The sequence below is a fragment of the Poecilia formosa genome, unplaced genomic scaffold (assembly GCF_000485575.1).
Source record: "Poecilia formosa unplaced genomic scaffold, Poecilia_formosa-5.1.2 Scaffold123, whole genome shotgun sequence".
In the NCBI taxonomy this organism is placed as follows: Eukaryota; Metazoa; Chordata; class Actinopteri; order Cyprinodontiformes; family Poeciliidae; genus Poecilia; species Poecilia formosa.
In genome coordinates, this window is record NW_006800062.1 from 388,747 (window position 1) to 413,672 (window position 24,926).

At 39.8% G+C, this 24,926-nt stretch overlaps 1 protein-coding gene across 1 annotated transcript in view; it reads right to left on the reverse strand.

Moving 5' to 3' along the window:
• The window catches only part of asap3 (ArfGAP with SH3 domain, ankyrin repeat and PH domain 3), a 32,077-nt gene extending 13,662 nt beyond the window's left edge, over positions 1-18,415 (reverse strand). Inside the window, exons 1-9 of the mRNA XM_007561106.2 lie at positions 18,012-18,415; positions 12,331-12,403; positions 8,820-8,965; positions 7,042-7,116; positions 5,470-5,519; positions 4,155-4,278; positions 2,331-2,416; positions 2,064-2,139; positions 45-131 (exon numbers count right to left, since the gene is read on the reverse strand). Coding sequence (XP_007561168.1) covers positions 45-131; positions 2,064-2,139; positions 2,331-2,416; positions 4,155-4,278; positions 5,470-5,519; positions 7,042-7,116; positions 8,820-8,965; positions 12,331-12,403; positions 18,012-18,137 — 843 coding nt within the window. The 5' untranslated portion in view covers positions 18,138-18,415. The remainder of the gene's footprint in view (positions 1-44; positions 132-2,063; positions 2,140-2,330; positions 2,417-4,154; positions 4,279-5,469; positions 5,520-7,041; positions 7,117-8,819; positions 8,966-12,330; positions 12,404-18,011) is intronic.
• Between the last annotated feature and the right edge of the window lie 6,511 nt (positions 18,416-24,926).

Genomic DNA, 24,926 nt, shown 5'->3' on the forward strand with positions numbered 1-24,926 from the left:
TCAGTATCAAAGAACTGAATAAAGCAAATCCGAACTCGGCTTACCTCTTTGCCCTCGACCTGCAGAAGTAACCTGAGAGAATCCCTCAGCTGAAGGAGTTTTTTTACCTCCTCGTCCTGCTCCAGGCGTATCTGCAACACATAAAAGTGTTTTACTCAACCTGAGAAATGCAAAATAACATTAACATTAGGTGGTTCATTAGATAATCTGTATTTTTATCATCATAGGGGTAGAGGGTAAATTAGAACTTTTTGAAATGGCATGAAATGTTGCAGACTGGGTCTTAATACTTATTTTTTTAAAAAAAAAAGGCTTTTTCCTTTAAGAAAGTATTTGGGTTAGCAAGGCCTTTTTTTGCATTTTCTTCCTGGGAACCATAATAGGTTTTTGATTTTTTACTTCCTTCTTGAGGCTGAGGTCTGGCATGTCTGAACAGGTCAGTGTTCTGCTTCTGCCCACAGAGAACCAGAAAAACATCCAACACTCCCAGTGCCGCTGCTAGCAGCCGTTTTCTGGTGACTTTCCCTGGAAGCAGTATAAAGCTACATCTCTGCAGACTGGAAACCAGTGGTTGGAAAAATTGGTTTTGCCTCAAGAAAATATGGAAATAGGGGAATCTTTCAGACAAAGTGCAATGTTGTAAGCTGAACTTGGAGGGGAGAGGAGCAGTCGTCACCAGTGGGAAGAGAGACGTTGGTGTTTGCAACTGAATTAAAATGAAAGTGAAACAAAAGAGAAGTCAAATCTAAAAAAAAAAAGATTTCCTGCTTTTCTTGTAGGGGTCAAAGAATATCCGTTGGGTGACTCATTGCAGCTGAAGGAAAAAGGTGCAGAGGGAGTGTATGAGTGGATGCATTGGGCCTGGTTAAACTGAGGGTTAGTCATTCAGTATGTATGGCATGTCCACACGTTTTCTTCTGGGATAACATCAGAAACACAGACAGGATTTAGTTCTTCCTGACTTTTGAATCCGGAGGTTTAATAAAATAAAAATGCAACTGCCTCATGCATTTCCAGTCATTTGGAGTTTACGGTAATACTAGCTATTAAAGACGCATTATATCCACAGGAAGGCAGTGGGATGGATCCATCCCCGTCCCAAACAGTCTGCTTGGCCCCATCTTTATGAGGCTGGGAGCTGCTGAGGCATTCTGTCAGAAACGCACACAGATTTCATCTCTTCTTCACTGAGTCTGATGTTCTGGAGCCACAAAGCTCTGTTTTTATGTTTAATACAGGAAGCATAAAACAACCTTACTGGAACTATAGAAACTACGTGTGACTGGGACAGCAGTGCAAAGTGTGAATGTGTTCACTAAAAATACTAAAAAAATCAAGAAACTTTATGATAATGTTTTTATCTTCCAGTAATTAAATGAGCAATGTAGGACTGGCAGACCACCAACTTTTTAAAAACAAGGAGTTTGTTTTTCCTGCTGAAGGTTCACACTTTTCAACAGTTCACTCCACGGTGGTGAAAAAGAGACTCCGACTGGTTTTGAACCTTGGATTCAGGAGAAGATGTGGATCTCAAAAGAAAAAGGTGCATTGCTCAACCTGGCACAAGACTCCAGAGAAGGAGTGAGGAGAACAAGAGACGGATAAACACGTCATCTGTAATCCAGGTGCTGTTAGTCTAAAATAATGAGATTTCAGATACAAGCAGGACCATCTTGTATCCAACTGTAATGGAGGCAATTAAAACCTCAACAGAATAATAGAAATGAGAATAGGATGTAAACATGCTGGCATGATGTCATTAGGACTAGAAAAGGATGTTATTTAGGTTACAATGGTTACTGTTTATGAGTCGCAATTCAGTGAGATTAAGAAGTTTATATCAATGTGTGGCTGTAAACAGGATGACTGTGCAATTTAATCTGAGGTAAAAATAGGCCACCACACACAACCTGCAGAGACTTCATGTTGTGTCTAACTCGGTGTGTTCAAGTCCCCTGATTTCTACAAGTTAAGGAAGTTGGGAGGGACTTTTCCAAGTTTCAGGTCCTGCTTTACTGACTGAATGTAAAAAAGACAGACAGATAAAAGCAGCTTCTGTTTACCGTGTGAATAGAAGAAGCAAGTTTCTCAATGAATGGAGTGAGATTCTCTGCAGCTTTCAGCCCATCCTGAAAAAAACTGAAACCAGAAAGCGACATGTTGAGCCATGACTGGGATCCGACTCTGAATGCCTCGGTTTCCAACAAACAAACATCACATGCTGCGGCTGCAAAAGTAGCTTAGTATGCAAGTAAAAACATTTGAATGAATTAAATAAAACTATGGTCTACAGTTAAAATGATGGAACTGATAATTGCTGACAGACTAACCTGAGCTGGGCCTGGAAATATTTGATGAGGCTTTGGAGCAGATCGGGTCCCTGGCGCACCTTCAGCTCTTGGATCTTCAACAGATACTGAAAACATAAAAACACCTTCGGTTTAAAACCGCTTCATAAAACTGAGCCGCAGAGCGTTTTGACTAAATACTTTACAATCAACTTTGTTCTTGTTAGTGCTGCATTCTTTCCAATATATCTTTATGCTCCTTCAAAGGTTACATTTTACGACACTTTAGTAGGTCAATGGATTCGAAAGGCTTCAGAGAAACAGAAAGCTGGAAGAGCTGCACTGTGAGCGTCATTAAACAGCATGAAAAACCATCTGTCTCTCTGTAGCTCAGCGATCTGTTTTCTGTTATGTTTATATTCATGCCTGTTTCTTTCAGTTTTCCTGGATGTGTGTATGAACAGGGAGGGAGGAGGAAAGACTCAAATTTAAATTCCTTTCCTCTGCCTCTTCTATTGGTGTTCAGCTGCTCTACGTCAGAAGGACAGACCTCAGGATTTTCCTCCAGCTACGTTTACATGAGCTACATACTCATCTGAAGCACACACCAACACCTTCAGTAAAATTTCCCTCATTTTGGGGAAATTTTACTGAATTTCCCCAAAATTCAGTAAAGTGTGTTGCGTTTCACACTTTGTTGTGTGAAATGCAACACAACAAAGTCTGTCCTTTTAATCCTCCCAAACTTCTAAGGTCTGCCTGTCATGAAACATCTAAAAGTTGGAAATATTTCTAGCCTTTTCAAAAAGCTCAACAATCTCCAGTGAATACACAGGGAGACTGTACTTCAGTAAAGTTAAGTGTGCTAAATGCTAATATGAGAAGCTAAAAACAGCATAAAATGGTTCTCTTGTCTTTTCTACTTGGTTTGAAAGTGACAGCAAATGTCACCTTTGGTTCTAAATGTAAATAATTAATGACCCCTCACTAACAGAAGGCTAGTAAAAAATGTTTTGAACAGTTTATTATTATCCTTATAGAGAACGTGAAACAGGTCCAAACAGGTGTTAGCAGGTCAAAGGTTACAGAAAAATCAAATATTAGATACTGGCCACAAAATCCTGATTGGTGGAACTTTTACACTGACACAAAGTTATTCTTCTGGAATGAAGGAATGAGAACATCACCAGCATGAAGCTTTAGCTTCCCACTGCTTTGTTACCATATGCAGCTTATAACCAACTGCTGTCAGCATTTCAATATGGTAGTTATTACAATAAATATTAGCCGGGACCGTTTCCACATCACAACAAAAAATAATCAGTACACAATCCCATGACTGCTGAAGCAATAGCTTTTTTTTACAATGACCCTGCTTCTTATATCAGCAAGCTGCACTGCAGTGTCGCTTCTAAACAGTAAATCAGTAGATATTGAGATTTAACTATTATTTTTTTGCTTTCTGTTTGGCCCTGCTATTTAATGAATTGTTCCTTGCAGCAGGCAGCCCACTGTTTCCTCCGATGAGGCTCTAAGTGCTGAGAGAAAACCAGCAGGATGTCGGACAGGAAACACCAGCTGGTTCGTTTATAGCCATGTACCCCACAGCATCTTTGAAAAATGTTCACATCTCAAACTTTTTCACATTTTGTTGCTTTGCAGCCACAAACCTGAATTGTTGGGGGTTTATCTGATGGGCCAACACAAAGTACCACATAACTCCTGAGAAAGGAAAATGTCAATGCCAGATGGAAAACGCAACCCACAAGGCGGACCACCAGTGTAAAAATAAATAAAAGCCACCACAGGTAAGCAAGAGTCCAGGTTTTAATGTTTGAACTGGCCCTGATCCCTGCCTTCTCTCACCTCACACATCTGCAGCTGGAAAATCCTCCTCTCCCTCTCCATGTCCTCCCCTCCGTCTGATCCGTCTCTCCTGTTCACCCCCAGCTGCCGCGTCTTCTCCCTTCTTTCCTTCTCCAACTTCCCTCTAAAAAAGGGAAGAAGAAAGCAGAATTTGAGGCAACAAAAATAGAGGATCATTCTTAATCATTCACCACCGTCACGTGTTTAAAAGTCTATTTTCTGAAGAGACGACATGTCATCGTGTAAAAGAGTGGCTCTTTTTAAACTAAGTCATCTGAAAAGCTGGAGGAAAGCCAGAAAAGGTAAAACATGTTTATATCAGCAGAAAACATTCGACAGCACAGATGCTGCACGCTTTATTAAGCTTTATTTTATTGCAAAGTAATGGGAAATAACCAAACGGACGACATATTATTCTGTGCTTTCAAATGTGTTTTATAGTCACTGAACTTTGTCACATTTTCCCCAGTTAAACCCACAACTTCAATATTTCACTGGGATTTTATATAACTGAGGACAGAGTAGTGAAAATGGAAAAAGTGGTACATGGTTTTTATTATATTGCAAATGAAAATCCAGGAGCTGTGGAGTGGATTTGTATTCAGACTGTTTAAAACTTCAGGTTTTCTACAGACCCAGAAACTGAAATGTTTCCATTCTCCTTTGCAAAATAGCTCAAATTCCCTCAGACAGGATGTACAGCTTCTGTGAACATTAATCTTTGCTTGGATTTAGGTCTAGACTTTAACTAGCCCATTCTAACACATGAACGTTGCTTGATCTAAACCTGTGACTGTGTGTTTGTGTTTCTGTCCTGCTAGTAGGTCAAGCTTAGCCCCAGTCTCAGGTTTGACCTCCATGTGACTCTATTCATATTCAACTTTGACGAGTTCCTCTGTCCCTAGAGTAGAAAAGCATCCCAAAGCATGATGCTGCCTCCACCGGTGGGGGATACGTTCAATGAATTTAGACCAAAAGGTCAAACTCTTATCTGCTCTGACTGGAGCATCTGGTAAGTGTCCAGTCAACAGATTCTCCCACCTGAGCTTTGAATGTGTGCAGCTCCTCCAAATTTTGACATTTTTACAACATTTTGAAGGCAATCTGTTACACTATCATTCTTTTAGTATAGGAGATTAAAGAAACCTTTATAATAAAATATGCATTGCTTTTCTTCCATTTTCCTATGAAGCACAGCAAATCACAATATGACAGATCAAAGTTTGAAAAAGTTTGTCTTTCATTCAAACTGTTTTTTCTCAGAGTAAATATCAAGAATGTTGCAGCCTGAGAGCAAAAAGACGAGTGTAATTACAATTTTATGTCATAATCCTTCCAACTCTTCTCCATGTGTTTCTTCAGCTCCTGTAAGAGAGTAGAATAGTTTCAGAACAAGACGTAACTCCTTCTGTTACGTCAACCTGCCTTGCTGAACAGGATTTCTGTGGCAATTTGCCATCCGCCACAGTGACAGAGAAACAAAGTCCAGTCATGGAGTCAGCTGTTCAGAGACAGGGCAGGACGGGAGCTTACCTAAGCATTCGTCTGCGGTTACTCACTGGCTTGTTGGCACGGTGAATCAAGAGGACAAAAATACTGAGCAAGACACGTGAAAGCAACAGAGGCAGAGCCAGGCTTTACTCAGGCTTACATAATCTGTGCAGATTAGAATATTTATTGTCTTTATGTAAGAAAATAATATATAAATAACCTCATAAATGGTCACCCATATTGGGTATACATAGTCATATATCTATGTATGAATTGGTGTTTTTATCTGTTATCTTATTTCCTGTAAAGTTTATACAGTTGTAGCTTAATCTCTGTGTGCAAGTGAACCAAAGAAAAATGTTTTGTTTGTGCACAAAATCTTTGCCAATAAAGCTCATTCTGATTCTATTGGCCATCATAAAATGATGCTTTTTCTTAATATAATTTCATGCACCATTTTCTTCAAAAGAATTTCACCCTAAAAGCATCAATTTTACATTTTTGGTATGATGAAAAAGATGCAGACTAGGGCTGAAATGATTAATCGGATTAACTGTGATGAATCAATTTTTGAAGTAATTTAGTAACAGACTCAGATACATGCCATTTGCTGAACAAAAAACGACATGCTCAGAGCTGTAATTAAGCCAAACTGTACAAGAATATATACGTTTTGAATTTAAGATAAAAACACCTTTGTCTGTAAATATGTTTTACCCAAAACTCCTGAAAAGGAATAGTTTTAGCTTCACTTGGTTCAAATTCTGCAAAAACAAAAATCTCAGGCTTTTGCACCTTTTGCTGTCCATTTAATCAGTTAATCCAAAAAATAATAATCAACATGTCAACCCTGCTGTTGATGTTAAGTCAAGCAGAGAGGGCCGAGCTTTTCTCATGTTGATTATAGATGTGCAGATCCTTTATTACAAATGATCCAAGTGTCCTCTAAAGGAATGCCATGTCATGGCATTTAGGCAATACAATATTTTAAAAGGAATTTAATTATTTGTTTCCAAAGAACTGCATCCTGTTTTTTACTCTTTGAGAATAAAAACAGATATATTACTCATTAGAATATTACTAATGAATTATTTCAGTAAAAAAAGTGAAACAGATTTTTTTAGATTAATAAATTTAACATTTGTATTTGCGATCATTTTAATAAAAAGGCCTCATGTGTTGCTGTTTAACACATACTAGAGACTGAAAGGATTACTTTGGATAGCATAAAATATTTTTCAAAGAGCTACAGTAAGTATAATAAATCCATTAATAAAGGTTGCCATTAATTTAAAGCTTTAATAATATCTTCATGTCTTGGTAGCTGCTAATGCCATTTAAAAACTATAGAAGTTGTTTTTGCTGAAGTGTTTTTTGTCATTCTGTTCATACTCACTAATCTGCTGTCCCGGAGTTCAGACTTCAGCACGTTTTCCAGAGGAAACGCCATGATGTTGTTGAGGTTTTGGACCTAAAAGATAAAATCAAACAGCAAATGACTAAAGAGAGTTTAAGTTTCCTTTACAACATCACACATGGCACCAAAGGAAACATGGATCATCGCGCGCGCACACACACACACACACACACACACACACACACACACCCTTATACATGCTCAAAAATTCACCCAGCATATGTACTATATTTCCCAATAGGCCTGCATTTCTGGGAACGAGAAAATGAGGTGCACTCATTTTGAACTGGTGAGTCACCCGATGAACGATGTGAGGATCCGTGTGATGCAACTGTGATGGTAGTTTGGGGTTTGGTAACGGTAAAGAGTGGGTTGTAATTAAATTCAGATTTAGGAGGTTCACAATATTTTAGCACTGAATGAATCACAATGCAACAAACAGGTTACCAAACAGGGCACACTTTACAGTCACAAACTACAGAGACAAAAATGAAACTGCATTTTTCCATGGTTAATATGAACAACTCAGCTGAATAACAATCAAATCTGCTTAATGGAAAGATGTAAAAAAATAGATGAAGGAATATCTAAATGTTGAATTAAGTCTGAGGAAACCAAGTAGAATCTTTTGGTAAACTATTGCAAAGGGAAATTTTGCAACAAATGATTATAATCTGGGGTTGCATTTTGGGGAGAACATGAATGAAATTCACAACAGACCCAAAACCTTCAAACTTCTGCAAGAAAGCTTAAGATGAGGGGTGCAACATCACAGTAGGTCTAAATTCAACCAAAGAGCGGTTCCACTTTACATCCAACACGTTTGGACAAATTTTGCAAGGTGTAGGCTGAAAGACTTTTACCCAAGAAGACTAAATCCTGTTGGTGTAGCAAATCGGTCATTGTAGTTTTTATATTTTTTCTCACATCAAGTTTGCTACACAGTTGAACAACACAACATATGTGTCATATTAAAGGAGGATACTTTTAATCACTTGTATTTCACAAAAACCTGGTGTTTTGTAAGGGGTGTGGACACTTGGAGAGCCACTGCTCATGAACAGCTGCCACAGTTTCCGGTCAGGGAAGTAAATCAAATCGTTTTTGGGTTGTTTTGTTTTTTTTTTGGTTCTTAGAATAGCTACACACCTACAACCTCCAGGTAACCATGCACAGGCTTCTTGTGTTGCTTTTCTGGTGAACTGCTCTTCCCCAAGTTAAATAATGTCCAGCCACTTTCGTGAGTTGACTGTAGGGCTAACCTTGCTGTGTTGACACAGCGGCCTGAACTCCAGGAGGAAAGCTTTGGGTGGTTTCCAGAAGTTGAGGCAAGCAAGTTCATAAGTTTAATCTGACACAGAAAACACTGTGAACATGTGACAGACGATCAATGTATGCCTTAAATCACTCATTTGAATCATTGAGATCCACTTTTAACATCTGTTAGGCATCGTCTCCAGTGAGAAGCCCTGACTGACACAATTTTGGGGGGTGGGAGGGTTTGGTGTGTGCTGGTGCTGACTCACGCCTCACACACAGAGGCCTGGGATAAATTACCAACACCACAAGGACAGAGAGAGATCAGTGGGAGGGTTCTGGACCGTCCCAGGCAAAAGGTGCAGCTAATAAAAATCCCTTTCTTCTCACACCGTGCGTGTTCAGGTTACAGCTTTCTTTTCATCTCTGTTTTGTCTTCTTTCTTAAACCCTCTATTGTCGTTGTAGTTCAAGTTCCCATTTGCACTTTCTCCCCCTCACCAGGTTTTTGAAGAGGGACGTGACCTCTCTGGTGAAAACGGCCAAGTTCAGGAAGCCTGTGGAGATTTCATTGTTGTCCTGACTCAGGTGGCTGTTCCCCAAGTTCTCCATCACCTCAATGTACTGCTCTTTGTTTTCCACGTGTGCTAAAAAACAACAACAACAACAACAACAAGACACAGACAAGCAGAGCATGAATATTGATCCAGACAAAGAAAAACAAATTACTCAGACTTGCACTACAAGTTCAGAAAACTTGATGATGGCAGACAGACTTTGACAAACATGTGGGATAGATTAGAGCAGCAGACAACTAAAGATCCATGTTTCTGCGGTTTATACGGCTCTTTACCAGAGGTCATGACCTTAGGCAGATTAAAGACTTGAATCTTTATGAGCATAAATCGGTTTGTCATCGGCAAATGTTTGTTTACAATTACATGAGACATTTATGATCCTGTTATTATCCTCTTCGTCTCTTTTGTCCAATGTGAAAAACAACTCAGCGAAACAGATGTTACATTTTTATCAATTTGATATTTTGTTAGAGAGGCCTAGAAAGGAAAGAGACATTTTATTTATGCTGCTGCAGCTCCATGTTTTAATATAAGACTAAGTTATTTCTTAGCAGGCTTTGTAAGCTCATACTTTACATCTAAAATTTCCCGATTGAGAAGGTGCTAAAATAACTTGATGAAAAACAACATGAGCACCTGTTTGACTCATGCTGTCTGTCAGAATGTTTCATCTTAAAGAAAAGTTTAATTGAAAACAAAGTAATTGTTAAAAAAAAATATATATATTATTTTATTAGTGGAGAAGTTTCTGGGTTTTGTAGCAGTAATTAACCAAACAGACACATAAGCTGGTTGAAAACAGACAAGAAAAAGCTTTCTACTTGAGTTTTATAGATCTGGTAGGGAGGAAGTACCTCCAGGATTTACCCTGAACCATCAAGTGGGAGTTTTTGAGTGGGAGGATTTCTAATTCTTACTGGCTGACTTCCTCCAACATTTTGTTTCAGACATTCCCCAGTTCAAACTCAAGCGTGTTTCCAACTGTGAGACATGGAACATTTTCCACCTGCATTGCACATGTTCCATATCGCACATGTGTAAATTTCAAAGTAATAATTAAAACTGTTGATTCTGTCCAAGCAATTTCACTGAAAAGTCAACAAAAAGGTGGAGCAACTTAAAAAAAAAGTCACCACAGATCTTTGAGTTAAATCTCCTCTAAAAGCAAGAACACAAAGCTCTGCATCAGCAAAATGTATTAAAAGTTTGTTAAATGTTTTCATGAAGTACGTTCTCTATAAAACCATCATTTATAGTTTTATTGCTGAAAATAAAGGCTTTTTATTTTGCAACAGGAGCATGTTTCCATTCCCTGCCGCACTCAGTGAAGTAGGAGACATGACGTTGTCAGCTGACGTAATTTCTATAAACAGAGTGTGAAAACTGACAAAAAAAACCCCAGCTAGGGCGAAACAGGCTTTCACCTCACAGTTATTCTAACTAACCCAAAGAGAGAAAGGATGTCAACATTTACCGTAACATAACAATAGAGAATTATAAAATAGGTAAATTAGGGCAAACATAAACGCCAAGAAACTTTGATTTTATAAATAAATTCATGAAACTCAGAAAGCAAACAGCTGAATCACCAAAAAGCCTGAGGCTGATTTTTCAGCCGACCTTTAAAAGTTAAATACCACTAGAGAAACTCTACACTGACTGGTCTGCAAGAACACACACAGAGTCACAAACCGCAGCAATCTGGGAGAAAACGTGTACTTAGAGTCAATGTGAATGAAAAGAAGGCGTACCTCACAACGTGTTATTGCATGTGTGACGAGGTAAGGGGTCGTCTGACCTGCACATGGGGGAGGGGAGGCTGCACAACTTACCCTATTTATGTAGAAGTAATAAATAGTCCTCCTATTGGCCTCCAATCATCACATTACCGGAACTCCTCCATATGATCTTACTAAGATAAACAGGAAGAAGATGGAAGTAATGATGGACTTCTACTCTGCACATACGGGAAAGCCGCTGACTGTATCGGGTTGCCTAATTCAGTGCAGCTGCCTGGTTCTGGCAACAAAAATACATTGGATGATTGAAATAGGAAGCAGGATGTTAAGCAGAGAAAACGGTTTTCTGAATGCGTTACTCAGTTGTTTTGAACATTTTTGAGAAAGTGCTCACATCTGACATATTTCTCCTGAATTACGCTGACGACAGTCTGCATGACACACTCTCAGTAGGAGAGCAACCTGGGCTGCTGGACTTCAAGGTCACTGAACTGAGCAGCGGATTGTTGCCATTTACTTTCACACAGACACTTCTAAACCACACATTAATATAAAAACAATCATCAGAATGCACACCAGGTATCTGTCCCTGTCCTCTAAACAGCTCGGTTCCACTTTGGCTTCCTGACATCCTCATCTGGCGCAGTAAGATGAAATATGTGGAGGCTTCCCAAAGCACTGAGCTGTTTATCTCGCAATAATAGAGGCTGACATTTATCCCAAAACAAGCTACTAAGTAGACATGCTTAGCTTGTTTTGGAAAGAGTACCATAGTCAAGCAATGCTTTAGTGCTCTTACGTCTAAATACGTAAATCAGAACCTTTAATTTTTCCATAACAATTTGGCAAATGATGCCAAATTATATGTTATTTCATGACATCTTCTTCCTCATACAAAGAGTGTGTTATATGAAGACTGAAACTTCTTACAATACTATTTTAGATTTAGTTTCAAACTTGTCCACTGCTAATATTCACACTTGTGAAGCCACAAGTTACCAAAGTTGCTGAGGAGTTATTTTTTCCATCCCCAAGTCAACTTTCAAGACTTGAAGGGGAAACTCCAAGACAAATGTTAAGTGTGTCGGGGGCAAAGTCAATAATATATGAGGCAAGTCCAAACTCAGTTATACTTTTGAGGGTTTGTCAAGTCTAAAATCCTTGAGATGGAAGTTAAAGTCATCTTTCAAGTCTTTGTGTGGGAAGTCGAAGTCGAATCCCAGCACCATGAGGGACAAATCAAAGTCCAGTCGTATGTCTTTGAAGGACAGGTCCAAAATGGGTTGCATATCTTCCAGGGACAACTCCAGGACAAGTTGCATGTTTTGAGGACCAAGTCTAAGACAAGGATCAACTCTTTGATGTGTAAATAAAAGTCAAGTCCCAAGTCTTCGGGGATCAAGTTCAAATCCAGTTTAAAGTCTGTAAGGGGAAAATCCAAGTAAGTCACATATTTGGTTATGTCTCACAGTTGGAAACACTACAATTAGGTTAAGATTATGTGAATCATAAACAATAACACTGCTAAGTGTTATTTCCCACAGATAGCTGTGTTAAGATTTCCACGATGTGATTCTTTGCTGCTGTTTGTGTAAAACTGATGCTGGGTTGCTGCAGCCTATCATTGCCACAAAGAGCGGCTGCGACCATGGTACCCCTCCTCCATGGTGACGGATGCTTTGCTTAGGCGCTTACAGAGTCCAGACGTGTGTATTGCTTTAATCGTCTTCTTCATCCTGTGCAGAGTTGAGTTGTCCGTCTCCAGACACTGGAACACACAGAGACAACATTTACTCAAACAACTGTCTGACTAATCTACATATTGGGAAGATAATTTGAGCATTGTTCAAAGAGACATTTGAGAAACCGTGTCTGCCTGATCTTCTCACAGTGTGTGACTAAGGCAGACGGGTTTTATCCAGATAACTGTCTTGGCTTGCCATTCACAGCCCCAGATGATGCAAGTGCAGTTGTGTCACTTGCAGCTTTTCAGGTTTAGGCTGTACTTGGAAGCAGACCAGAGGCAGGTTGCTACCTGGCTCCACTCTAAATGAGCAGTAAACCTTATTCAAACCATGAGGACTGAAGCTATTTATTTAGTTTATTCTCCTCACACAGGCCACTTGTTGCAGTAAGCTGGTGTTGAGGCTCCACCCAGGAGGCACCGCAAATAGCTCAAAGGAGACAGTAATTTATATTTGACTGAGACCATGTCTTGTTGCATGTTGTTGTTGTTTCCCCAGCCCTGCCCTTTGTAGTTAAGAACTCTCCCTGATTTATTCATCAAAAAGGGCGAATGTTGGGTGTATTTATGGAAAGCTACAGTCGGAGAATGGAAAGAGTTTTAGTGAAAGCTGCTGCCTCATTTGAGCTGACTTCGCTTCATAAGCTGGACACCAAGAAACGTTGCAGTGTCACCAGAAACTTCACAAGGTGAATCTGTTCAATCACATGGCAGCAACTGATCACATTTATCTCTCCAGACATGGGAAAGATGGTATACTGAAGTTCAACGTCAGAACAGAGAGGACAGGAACGTAAGCGAGACTAAACATGACATAGGTGTTTGTGCCAGACTAGTATTTCATAAGCTGTTGATTTACATGGATTTCAAATAACCATTTCTCTGGAGAATGGTCTGGACAAATAGAAAATACTCAAGGAGTAGAGTTTGGAGGATAACAAAAGTCTTGCTGCTGTGAGATGAGAAGAGCAGACTGGTTTAAGACGATACAGAGACTCAGATAAAGCTCAAATAACCTCTCACTTTGCAGAATGTTATTTATCTAGTACACATGGGAGCACAACACCATGAAGAAGACCTGCTACAGCAGCAGACGACCATGCCTGTCGTCATTTCTGCCAGTTAAGAATAAGGAAACTGAGGCAACAATTCACAAAGACTTATCAACACAAAGACGAAAGGAGGAAAAATGTTTCCAGGTAAAATTAGTCAGCTTTTCCGTCGTCGCTCAGGCGCATCATAAAAACATGGATCCATCTTGTTCTGCATCAACTTTTAAGACTGGTGGAAGTGCAAAAGTTTGGAGATATTTTTTGACACACTTCATAGATTTAAGGCTGTTCTGATGGAGATGAATAAAACCTAATAAACATAAAGTGTGTATCCTTAACCTTTATCTGACTTTATTAAAACTAAAAGTGCATCAAAAATCGTGGGAGATTTCAGTTTAATTGAAGTCAATGACCTGAAATTGCTTTATATATATTTCAATCTATGAGTTGTCAAGGGAAATTGGGTCAATTCCAGTCTCTGTTTGCACAACTGGTGCATCTCTGCTTTCCTTCCATGCATCAGAAAAGTCAAGCTGACCAGAAATTCAGTCCTTTGTGCAACAGATAAGGAGCTCTGCCCGTCTCATGTGATTAAACTTTAAAAGCTACAAAGTCTGCTTGAGAGCTACTCTGCGTGTAGCTGGCATGTGATCCTGTATTTCCTACATTACATACAGAACTCTATGCCAGAAGTTTAATCCCAAGAGAAACTTTTCAATCTCTTTATAGGACAAAAACATATTTTCTTTATTGCTATGATCTCCCTGAGTCTTTGCCTCTAATCAGGACAGATAAGTAGCAGCCAGATTGTGTGTGTGTGTGTGTGTGTGGGGGGGGGAGGTGTAAATAGTGTCTGTGCCCTAAACCACAAACATGCCCACACATTCACCCTCGTCATCAATCAAGCTTCTGCTTCTTGGGCAGACTAAACATTATACCCATATCCAGTTAGAAAAAGTGTGTTGCCCTTACATCTGTGTGTCTGCGTGCACACATGTTGGATTCCAGCATGACTCTCCCCACTGAGCTATTTCTGTTATGCATTTTCCAATAGATCATGTCCATAAAATAAGGAACCTAAACCCAAGCATAATGCATCAGACAGCTGCAAAAAAGTGGATTCTCAGTCCAGCTTTGCTTCATTGTTATGGTTCTAAAGAACTCCGAAGGAAAACCTTAAAAATGTCTTCAGTCTTATTAGAATATCTGCACTGTTTGCATTATTTTAGGGAGTTTTGCTTGACATGAATTCATTTTCTACACAAATTAAAAATCCTCTTTTTACAAAACAAAAAAAAATCTGGGTGACTAATGAGATCCCCAATGATCTATAATGTCTTGTGATAAGATGAGAAAGGGTGGGCTTGTGTGTATGTGTGCGTGTGTGCATGCGTATGCACACTTGAATTATTTGTTTTCTGGCAAGGTTCATGGCAACTTCTCTCTCCGTTTCCTCCTTTGCCTGAGGATTTTGGGGAGGAGACATTTCAAATAAACAGAATTGCACACAGAGACCTCAAACAAGCCTGAAGCTAGCCCTGCAGTTCAAACAAAAAAAACAAAACAAAACAAAAAACTGGCCTTCACCACCATGCTTCCCAACTAGGACAAACACAGCCGTGCATGATTAAAACCACAGGCTCAACACTCTGTCAACTGGTGACACTTTTTTGTGACATGTGGCCAGTGTTTGTCTGATTCCTGCTCGATCGAGGACGTCCAGTTCATTCCTGAAAGGCAACATTAGTTTATGTAACTTTTACTGTCCTGATGATGCAAGTCAGTCCACACTGGATGCTACAGAGAACCAACATTCAGCCCATTTTTCCTCAACAATGTAAGATTGGAAAAACAGTGGGAAACAGGCAGAGGCAATAACAAAGCAGAACAGCATGGCCTGGTTACTGTTATTAAAAAATAGCAAAGTTTGTAAAAGTTAGCATTTGAAAATAAGATTTTCCTTCATACGGTTTCCGAAATGTACAACTTTTTAAATCAAATTTGTATCTTTAGAGTCTGATCTGTCCATTTTATAAAATGTTTTTACAACTTTTCGGCACACAAAAGTGGAAAAATATTCTGTGTAAGAGACAGCAGTTTTAAATCTGACATAAATTGAGGATTTACACGTTTATCCTCATTTAGTCATCAAAGCATAAAGCTTTGTCTGAGATTTGTTAAGCTTAAAACAGTGCATCAAAGTGCTTAGAAGGACAAAACGGTGAGAGTTTTTGATTCATCCAGTAAATGAAGAACAGTAAAATATTCTGATTGTAGTCCAAGGCAGTGTTTCCCAGCCCTGGTCCTCAAGGTACACAGCCCTGCATGCTTTAGGTGTTTCCTACTTTATTACGACTAGTTCAGCTGAACGCAGTTCAGCAAACACCTGTCAACTGAAATCACTTGGGCTGAAGCAAGGAGACACCTAAAACATGCAGGCCAGTGAGCCTGCAGGGCCAGGGTTGGGGAAACACTGGTCTGAGATGTGGTACTGCCCTTCCCCCACATGTTTCTGCATAATTTGAGTCAGATGGCTGAAAGAAAGCTCCCCCACCTTTTCCCTTCTTACTAGAAAGACAAACTCAGCTGTTTGGAAATCTTTACAGCAACAAAAACAAGAACTGACTTGGAAATTAAAGAAGTGCTCAAAAGTAACCTCAACCTTCTACAAAAAGTAAAGTGGAAATTAACATGTCTACTAAGCAGCTGATAATGTGGCCTGACTAATTATTATTAATTGTATCATGTTTTATGGTTTTCTGCATTATTATTCAGTAAGCAGATTTTCATGCAACCCCTCAAACATCTATATCATGTCTTGATGACAGAACACATGAACCCGTGTCGTTTCCACTCATGTCATAGAGCCTATTAAACTATTTTTTTTTGTGACAGAAAACTAATTTATGTTGATTTTCATGTTTTTTCTTCATATTTCAAAGTTAAACTATAAGATAAACAGCATGACAGAGTGTGACTCTTCTTCTGCAAAGATCCTCAGCAGAAGCAGGATGCATGTTAGCAGGTACAAATAAATGATGGAGTCATGTATGTTATTGGCAAGTTTAAAAAAAAAAAAAAAAATTTAAAAAAAAAACCGGGGAACCTTTTTATTAATCTTACATTTTACTTTCAGTTGTTCTGCTTAGCAAAAGACATTTCTATGCTGCACAGCAGCATGGCTGCCTTGCAGCATAGAAGGTCCTGGGTTCAAATCCCTGCCTGGGTCTTTCTGCATGGACCTTGTGTGTTCTCCCCATGTATGTGCAGGTTCTCTCTGGGTCTTCCAGTTGTTTGCCTCTGTCCAAAAACATTCCTGTGAATTGCTCCCAGTAATTGCCCTGGGGTATGAGTGTCTGTCTGCCGGATGTTGCCCTGTGATGGACTTGCGGCCTGTTGGAGATATCTCCCACCTCTCACCCTCCAACTGCTGGTGACAAGCACCACCCCCCACCTCCAGACTCTCCCAGGAGAAACATGTAGACAATAGAGGGATGGAAGGATCAGATCTATAAAGAATGGAGTTATTTCCAAATAAGTTCTGACTGGCAGGTCTCAGCACCCAGCAGCCTCTACCCCAACAGTAAAATGTTTTAAAGTTGTTCTGTTGTGTTGTTATAACATTTGTCTGTAAACTAACAGAAGAGGTTAAATTAAGATGTGGTTGACTTTGACTGTGGACCAATTCATTCTAACATTCTGTTTTACTTTGCTTGTTTAAAATTTACAATAATAATTAGGAAAAACTATATATATAGGTGTTTCTGACAGCAGTAAATGACTGGGATGGATTTAAAAATGAAAGAGTAAAAAGGTAAAGGCTTCAAATGCATTCATTATTTTTTTTAATTAATTAATTTCCACATTCAGTATTTATTTAATGCATTTTTTTTTATTTGTTGCGACATTTAATTTAGTTATATTTTCTATATTCTGTGTTTATCATTTTTTATTTATTGTCACTTATTTTAATCAAACATTGATTTATTTTTATTTATCCTATTATAATTGTGTTATTTTTATAATCCAACCTGAGGAAGAAAAAGCAATATTGGCTTCAAAATTCATCCAAAAAGACAAAAAAATCAACAACATATATCAGAGATCGGATATATACTCATGTCAAAGTAATCGGTATCGGCCTTAAAAACTTATAGAGGAATATCTCTAAGTGGCATTATTACTTAAAATGACACAAACATTAAAAAACAAGTTTAGAAAAGTCCCTCTCTATTCAAATTTGTTTTCTCTTAAATTCATACAAATAAAAATATGATGCATTTAAGACTACCTGACGAAGAGGAGCAGCAAATTTAAAATGCCCCAATGCCCCCCTCCTGGTGACGCCACTGCTTTACCTCTGGAATGGATCACTAACTTATTAGGTGTTTTTAGACCCGTTTATGGAAGATGAAACCGATCAGAAATTTGAAGTGGGTATGAATGTTGAAGGCGTTTCAGAAATCCGTCCACAGGTGAGTGTGTTCGGCCCATTACCTGCAGCGGCACCGCTAAGAAAGCCGAGCAGGTAAACAGACAACACGGAGGTGAACCGCCTCCCACCGCACCATTGTTCCTACCTCTTCCACGGCTGACACGGTGTTCTTGCAGTCGCTCATCTTGGACTGGAAGCTGGAAGTTCCGGGCGAAGACAAATCCTCGTTTGTCAGCTCGACAAAATCCGAAATACTTATTCGCTCCGGCATGATTCTAGAAAGAAAGGGGCTCCGAAATTCACCGAGCGAAAAAGTGTGCCAAAGTTTTACGCGCGCATGTAATTCCCATTTGAAGAAGACGTGGAGTCTGTTTGCTTCGCTTGCGTTCAAACAGACAAGCTCGAAAAATGTGTCGTCCTTCAAAGAACCGGTTTCGCACAGGAAAGTCACCTAAAGGCAGAGCTGAGGTCGGACTGGACGTTCGCTCCACTCAGCAGATGTGTGCGCCTTGAGATCCTTCTGCGCGTTCCGGGAGGGAGGGAGGGATCTCTGGGGAATCACGTGGGGAAACTTTCTGGCGCAGTGGAACAAGCAAGGTTGTCCCTTTCATTAAGAACCTCTCATTTCTATGCAAACTCCTCAGAGCTTCAAGAACGGTCGCCATGGATAAGCAGAAGCGTCTCTCACGATGTGAGCTGCAGGAATTTGAATGAATAAAGTGAAGGAATTAAAAACTCGGAGAATAAACATTGTTCATCAACACTGAGTTTCTGTTTTAATTTAAGCTGCATGAAACGCAAATTTGTTGCAAAAACCTGGCCGTATGGAGGTTTGCATGTAGAGTTTTGGACATGCTTCTTATCTTGGCTAAGACTCTAAAGTACCTTATTCATGCTTCACAAAAGAGAAGCTTTTCATTGAAGCGGAGTTGCTGAAGTCCCTCCCTCCACTGCAGCCCCTGCACTGACATTTCCTGAAATATTCAGAAAACAACCAGAGAAGAAAAAAAAGGGAGAGAGGTTGAAAAAAAACCCCTGCAAGAATATGTGATTCAAGTCCAGCATGCCTGACATTGTCAACCCTGTCAGCTCAAAGAAAGGAGGTGTATCAGTGAACGTTGCCTCAGGGTGAGCAGTGATATCATATACTTTAAAGTAGAGATGATAAGAGGAAGCTGCATTATTTTTCTGTCGCCAGCCGCGAAATCTGCTACAAGATATACAGAGAAACAGTTCCAGCTGTGGGGAATAATATTCTTGTTTTCTCTGTGTTCATCTACGTAAAAAAAGAAAAAACTTTACTTTGTGAAATAAAGGTTTTATTTGATTTGCTACTCAATAAATGCAAGAGAAACTTGCACCCATATTTATACCCCAGATCGCATTTAGCTACACCACAACCACAAACATCAATGTAGTGTTGGGTTTATAAAAAAATATTGTGAAGCTGAAGTAGAAATATACACAATTTTTTTTTTTGATGAATAGCAATCTGAAAAAGTGTGGGGTGCCATACAGCACCTTTACTCTGAAAGCCCAAAGTAAAACCCAACCAGTTACTTTCAGACGACATCAGAGAAGTACCTGAGCTGTTACTCTGGAGGAGCTGACGAGATCAGTCGCTCAGGTGAGAGAATCTGTTGACAGGACAGCCGTTAGTCACATGCTCTACGGAGCCAGACTGAAGTTCATGGTTGCAATGAGCAAAACTGAGGAAAAAGTCATGAGATATGAATACTTTTGTAAGCCTCTTATCTTGTGGCTCAACTATGTGGCCTTTCAGTGGATCTGCTGTTAATAAACACAAATGATTTGCTTTTTGTTTACTAACTCAAACTCATAGAAATGTCCAGTATTTTATTCCCTGTGACTTTGTACAAACAAACATGCATTAAATATAAAACTGAAAGTGTCCAGAAGCTTTTCAAACACTTTTCTCTGGAAGTGCTAAACATCCGTCTGAGTGCAAACAAGCAGCCGCCTCATATTCCCCCAGCTGTCTCGTTTGAGCAAATAGAGTAAAGTCTACAAAGTGAAAGCTGTAAAACTTCCTCTTTAACCTATTAATCATTATGCAAAAGCTCACTCGGTTATGGAAGTGAGGCCATGTAGCAAACAGCAGCGTACGTAGATCTGGTGACCCACTTTGAACTCCTCATTTGTTCGCTGTGCATGTGTTTGAATATTCATTCGGGAGAAGAGAAAGACAAATGGACGGGTTAGATCCAAGCACTTTGCACTGATGCTTTTATCAGCGCTGTGATGTGAGTGCTAAATATTTGTGTCGACATTTCCATTTATGCATGCAGACATGCAGAGGCTTGTAGTGTCCCAACAAAACGCTCCTTCATCGCCGTGGTGGCCCCATGTGAAGAAGCTATGTCTTTGTGTGTTTGCCAGCTTTTCAGCCTGGAGCTCGTTGTAAAGTTGTGCAAATTGGTCTGCTCAGGCTGTGAATGAAGTAAACCCATGGATTTAGAGGCAATGGAAGAAAGTGACAGTCTGTTGAGGAATTTATATTTTATTCTTTCAGGGACAAGAAGAGCTTAGCGCTGGGAAGGTGAACCACACGTGAAGAAAAGGTGGAGTGAGAGAATAAAAGAGTAGAAAACAAGCTGCGCTGGCTGCGTTCATAAACTGAAGTGACTCATTTAATGTTTTCCCCACTTGTCTCCACCCTTTTCTTTTCTTAACACCCCATGCTTCACATACATTGTCATTTCCCATGTCAACAAACTCTCCGCTAACACTGCTTACAGTGACTTTACGCTTTCCTTCCATTTCCAGCTAATAAATCACCAATATCTTTGCAGTGTTAGGCATTTGTCTCAGCTTTTCTGTTTCTCTACAACACAAACATCTTTCAGTGAGGGACGGTTGCAGTGGGCAGGATTTCCGTGCTGCATGCTTCCCAGCAGCCCGGGGCAGCAGCGCTGGGTTCCACTCTCCAGCCCAGATTGTTTTGCTTGTTGACTCAACTCTACAAGTCCTGTTATCAATTTACAACCAATGTCAAGGAAAGGGGCCCAGGCTTACCGTAACACACCCCCTCGCCCAGCACAGATTACTGAAAACAGGAGGAAAGGAGGAGGAAAATGGGGAGAGAGGATTTATTGTTCAGCTGGAGTATTTCAGCTCGCTGCAAAAAAGAAAAACACTTGGTGGTGCTTTAAGCATAGCATGGGTTCTGATTCACAGATTCTTCTACTGCCTGGTTAAAATGCATTATTCCTCACTAAATAAATGAGCAGCATCCCTATAGTCCAGTGTCATCCTGAATATAAAACTCCACCCGTGTCGACAAGACAGCGGCAAACAGAAATATTGTCTGCTACCTCACCTGGTATGACAACAAAAACTTTTTGAAACTGGGAAAACTTGTCTTGTGATTCACATAAACCTTTCACGACTGACACATTTTCACAACGTCACAGTGACGACCGGGAATTTCATCAGAATTCATTTTCCCCTTCCACTAAGCTACTTGTTACCTGCTAAGCTGAGAAACATTCTGGGGAAATGTCATTCATATAAATGCAGCCTGTTATTAGATTAACTCTCCGCCCCTTTACAATGAACAGGGATCCCACATTTGCCAAGTAGGAACAGGTGTCGCGTGAAGAGGAGGGGCCTAAAACTGAGCCCTGTGGAACTCCCTCATGACACAAGAGGTAAGTGATGAGGGTGATGGCAAAAGGCCTTCCAAACGCAAAACCTCCAAGCTTATCACCAAAGGTGAATCATCAAAATACCTGTTGAAACAGACAATAAAAAGTTGCTCAGGAATTATTAGAATGGGTTGATGGCTCTAATGACGCACTTTTACAGTAGACGTTTATTGAGAAAGCTGTAAATAATACCTCATTTTTGTGCACATTTTAATTAAAAAACCCTGCCTTTTGGAAATACTTGTGTTGTTTTCAGGGGGAACACAAAGAGTCATTTCTCTGGCTCGAATCATGTTGATTCAAACCAGAGAAAAATAAAATAACAGTTTGGCTCTTCTAATGGCAGCATGATACATTACAAGAAGGAAAAGACTGTTGAGGACACTCACAAAAGTACACAAGTACAAAAGTACACAAGTACACAGAAAATACAAATACAAAGCCCAGTTAATGCTCAGGACCAGCGCTTGTTGTTGCTCCTTACTGGTTGTGGGTAAAAACACAACCTGGAGGGTCTGTAGCTTCTCCTGGACGGAAAAAGGTTCAAAGGGTCATTTATGATCCACTTGGCCTCCTGGTGAAGTTTGTGTAAATGTTTCTGAGGGGTCATGTGGTCCCAATCACCCACTCTGCCGTCCCCGTCACCTGTTGGGGTTCTTCTTGTCCTCTCCTCTCTTTCCACTTGTTTTATTAAAGTTGTATTCTCCTAAAGTCAACTATTATCTTGTATTTAAGTCCAGGTTGTTGTTATCACACCATGTTTCAGGTGCTGAACCTCCTCCCCATAGGCATTGTTGTCTTTAATTAGTCCTACAATGGTTGTGTTGTCAGCTGATTTTATGATTGTGTTAGGAGAGCAGTCATACAGAGAGTAGAGGACAGGGTGAAGAACACACCCCTGTGTTCAGAGTGAGGCTGGAGGAAATGTACTTTCCCAACTTGACATTCTGGGGTTTGTTAAAGAGAAAGTCCAGGATCCAGGTGAACACTGTGTGTGTGGACAAAAACAGCATCCTCACGTAAGTGTTGCTGTTTTCCAGGTGTGTGAGGGCAACATTTCAGCCAGCCTCAGGTACGTTCGCTTCCAGCTGCTGCAGCCGTTTGTGTCAGGCTGAGGCGTAACTGAAGTGAGCTGCTCGGGTCTTTGAGGAGCATATAAACCTCATCGTCAACGCTTTGTCTGTGTGCAGCGCCTGACGCCTCAGTTCACTGCTTCTTGTTAAACACAGGAGCCGCCCAGGGCAGCATGTGTTAATAGACACTTAACAGACACCTGGGTTTGGGTCAGACGAGCAGACACCAGAGAGAACTGCTATGGCTGAATGTCTGAGGGTGTTTATTATTCCTCCAAACACTCCCAGCTCCCATAAACCTCAGGCTGTGTGACGTCACACAAGGAGGAACTGAACGACGTTGCTGAGCTTGCAACAGTAAGCAACAAAACAACAGTGGTGAAAGCAAGTAGACATTAATACACGGGCTTGCATTAGGTCTCATTATATTCACAAACTTCAGGGTGCTTTTAACTGAATGTAAGGAGACGGAAAATCAAATACAATACATGGCTTTCAAATTTGAGAAGCTTGATATGCTTTTGTATTCAGCCCAATGTTTTACTTTTTGGGCTAAAACACAGCAAATGTCCCTGAACCCACCATTGCAATGGTGAAACACGGTGGTGGCTGCAACATGCTGGAAGCAGGTCAGAGCTAAAGGGGAGATGAAATGAGCTAAATGCAGGAGACTCCTGAGAGGACTGAGGCTGGGATGGAGATTCACCCAATGGACAGTGGTCAGAGTCTAAACTTAAATCCAACTGAGAAGCTGTGGTAAAAGTTGAGAATTGTTGTGTAAAGACATTCTTCATCAAATCTGACTGAGCCTTTGCCTTTCTGAAAAGATGAACTGAAAAAAGTTGAGTTTTGAGATGTGTTGATATTCTGGAACAAAATGTGACTCTGCAAAGCATCAGGGATTAATGCAAATGGACACAAAGCTATTTTAACTATCTTCATGTGACAAAATATGAAAAAATATAAATTATGTTGGAAGGCACTACATTTTGACATCTAAAATTGCTTCAACATTTTAGGAACACAGGAAAGAAACGTACACATTCAGATCTCCAAAGTGGTGACCTATTCTCTTGCAAATGTCTTTTCTCCCATGATGCCTTTGCACTCTTGCGTTATAGCCCGCTGACCTCTGACCCCCTATTGTTAGGTTCCTTTTCAGTTCTTGTTTCCAAAGCAACCAGCTCAGAGGCAATGATGTCAACATGTCTGGGTGTGTTTATAAAGCATTCTGCTTCATTGTCGCCCTTCTTGTCAGGTTATTGTGTCTCAGTTGGACATGTCACTTTTCATTAGGTCAGCATCATCAGTGGCCAAAGTCTCACCGTTTCAACACCAAAAATACTTCTGGATCCTTCTTTATGTTTTGAAAAGTAATTCTATCAAACTCACTGGATACAAACATTTTGGCAACATGACAGCTGATTAGACTTTGATAACATAAGCTGAGAATCTGTACTTTCTGGTTAAAGTTCTTTCTGGTTATTTGCAATTATTGATAAAGATAAAGTTAATAATTTTTCAAACAAACATGAACATTTAGTTTGTGAGAGAGACTGAACCTTAAGGAACTGATCACAGCTTCAGATGAGCTCTGACAGGAGCAGCCAATAGGAGACAGTGGATGGACAGCTGAATCCTGTAACTACACCGGAGTTACCGCTGGCATAACACAATGCTGCCCTCTACAGGCAAAACAGCGCCACTATCTGCAAAATGGAAATATTTCCTTTTCTGGTCACAGTAAACACTGCGTTTCATTCAGATACATCAGATTTTTGTCCACATGGCATAAGGCACATATGCTGCTTTATCTGATTTTTAAGTAGTTTGTTAGATTTTTTATTTTTTTTTGAAAAATCAACAAGTTGATAATCATGTTAAGTTACAATTTTTCGATTTAAATCAATTTAATGAGATAAAATTTCAAAGTCAAGTGTTTTAAATCTAAATAAATACAATGATTAAGTGGTGAAAACACATCATTCCATCATTGGGTGAGATCTAATGGAGGTCAAATGAAATCCTCAACACTTTCCCAGACTGTATCTCATCTGTTTTCTAAATTCCTTATATCACAGTATAACTTTTTGAGATCTTACAGCCAACTTTATGTTGTTAGAAATATTTGGTTTTAATAGTATTTCAATTCTAAAGGTGTTACTGTCCATCAATCTAGGGCAGGGATAGAAAAGCTGAACTCAGCTTTCCAAAAAAATCAGTTGAAATAAATTTATGTTTCAATTTATTGGGATGAACCTCTAATTTTAAAACACAAGATAACCTAATTTTAAGGTGTTTTAAAGGCAATTTTGTTGA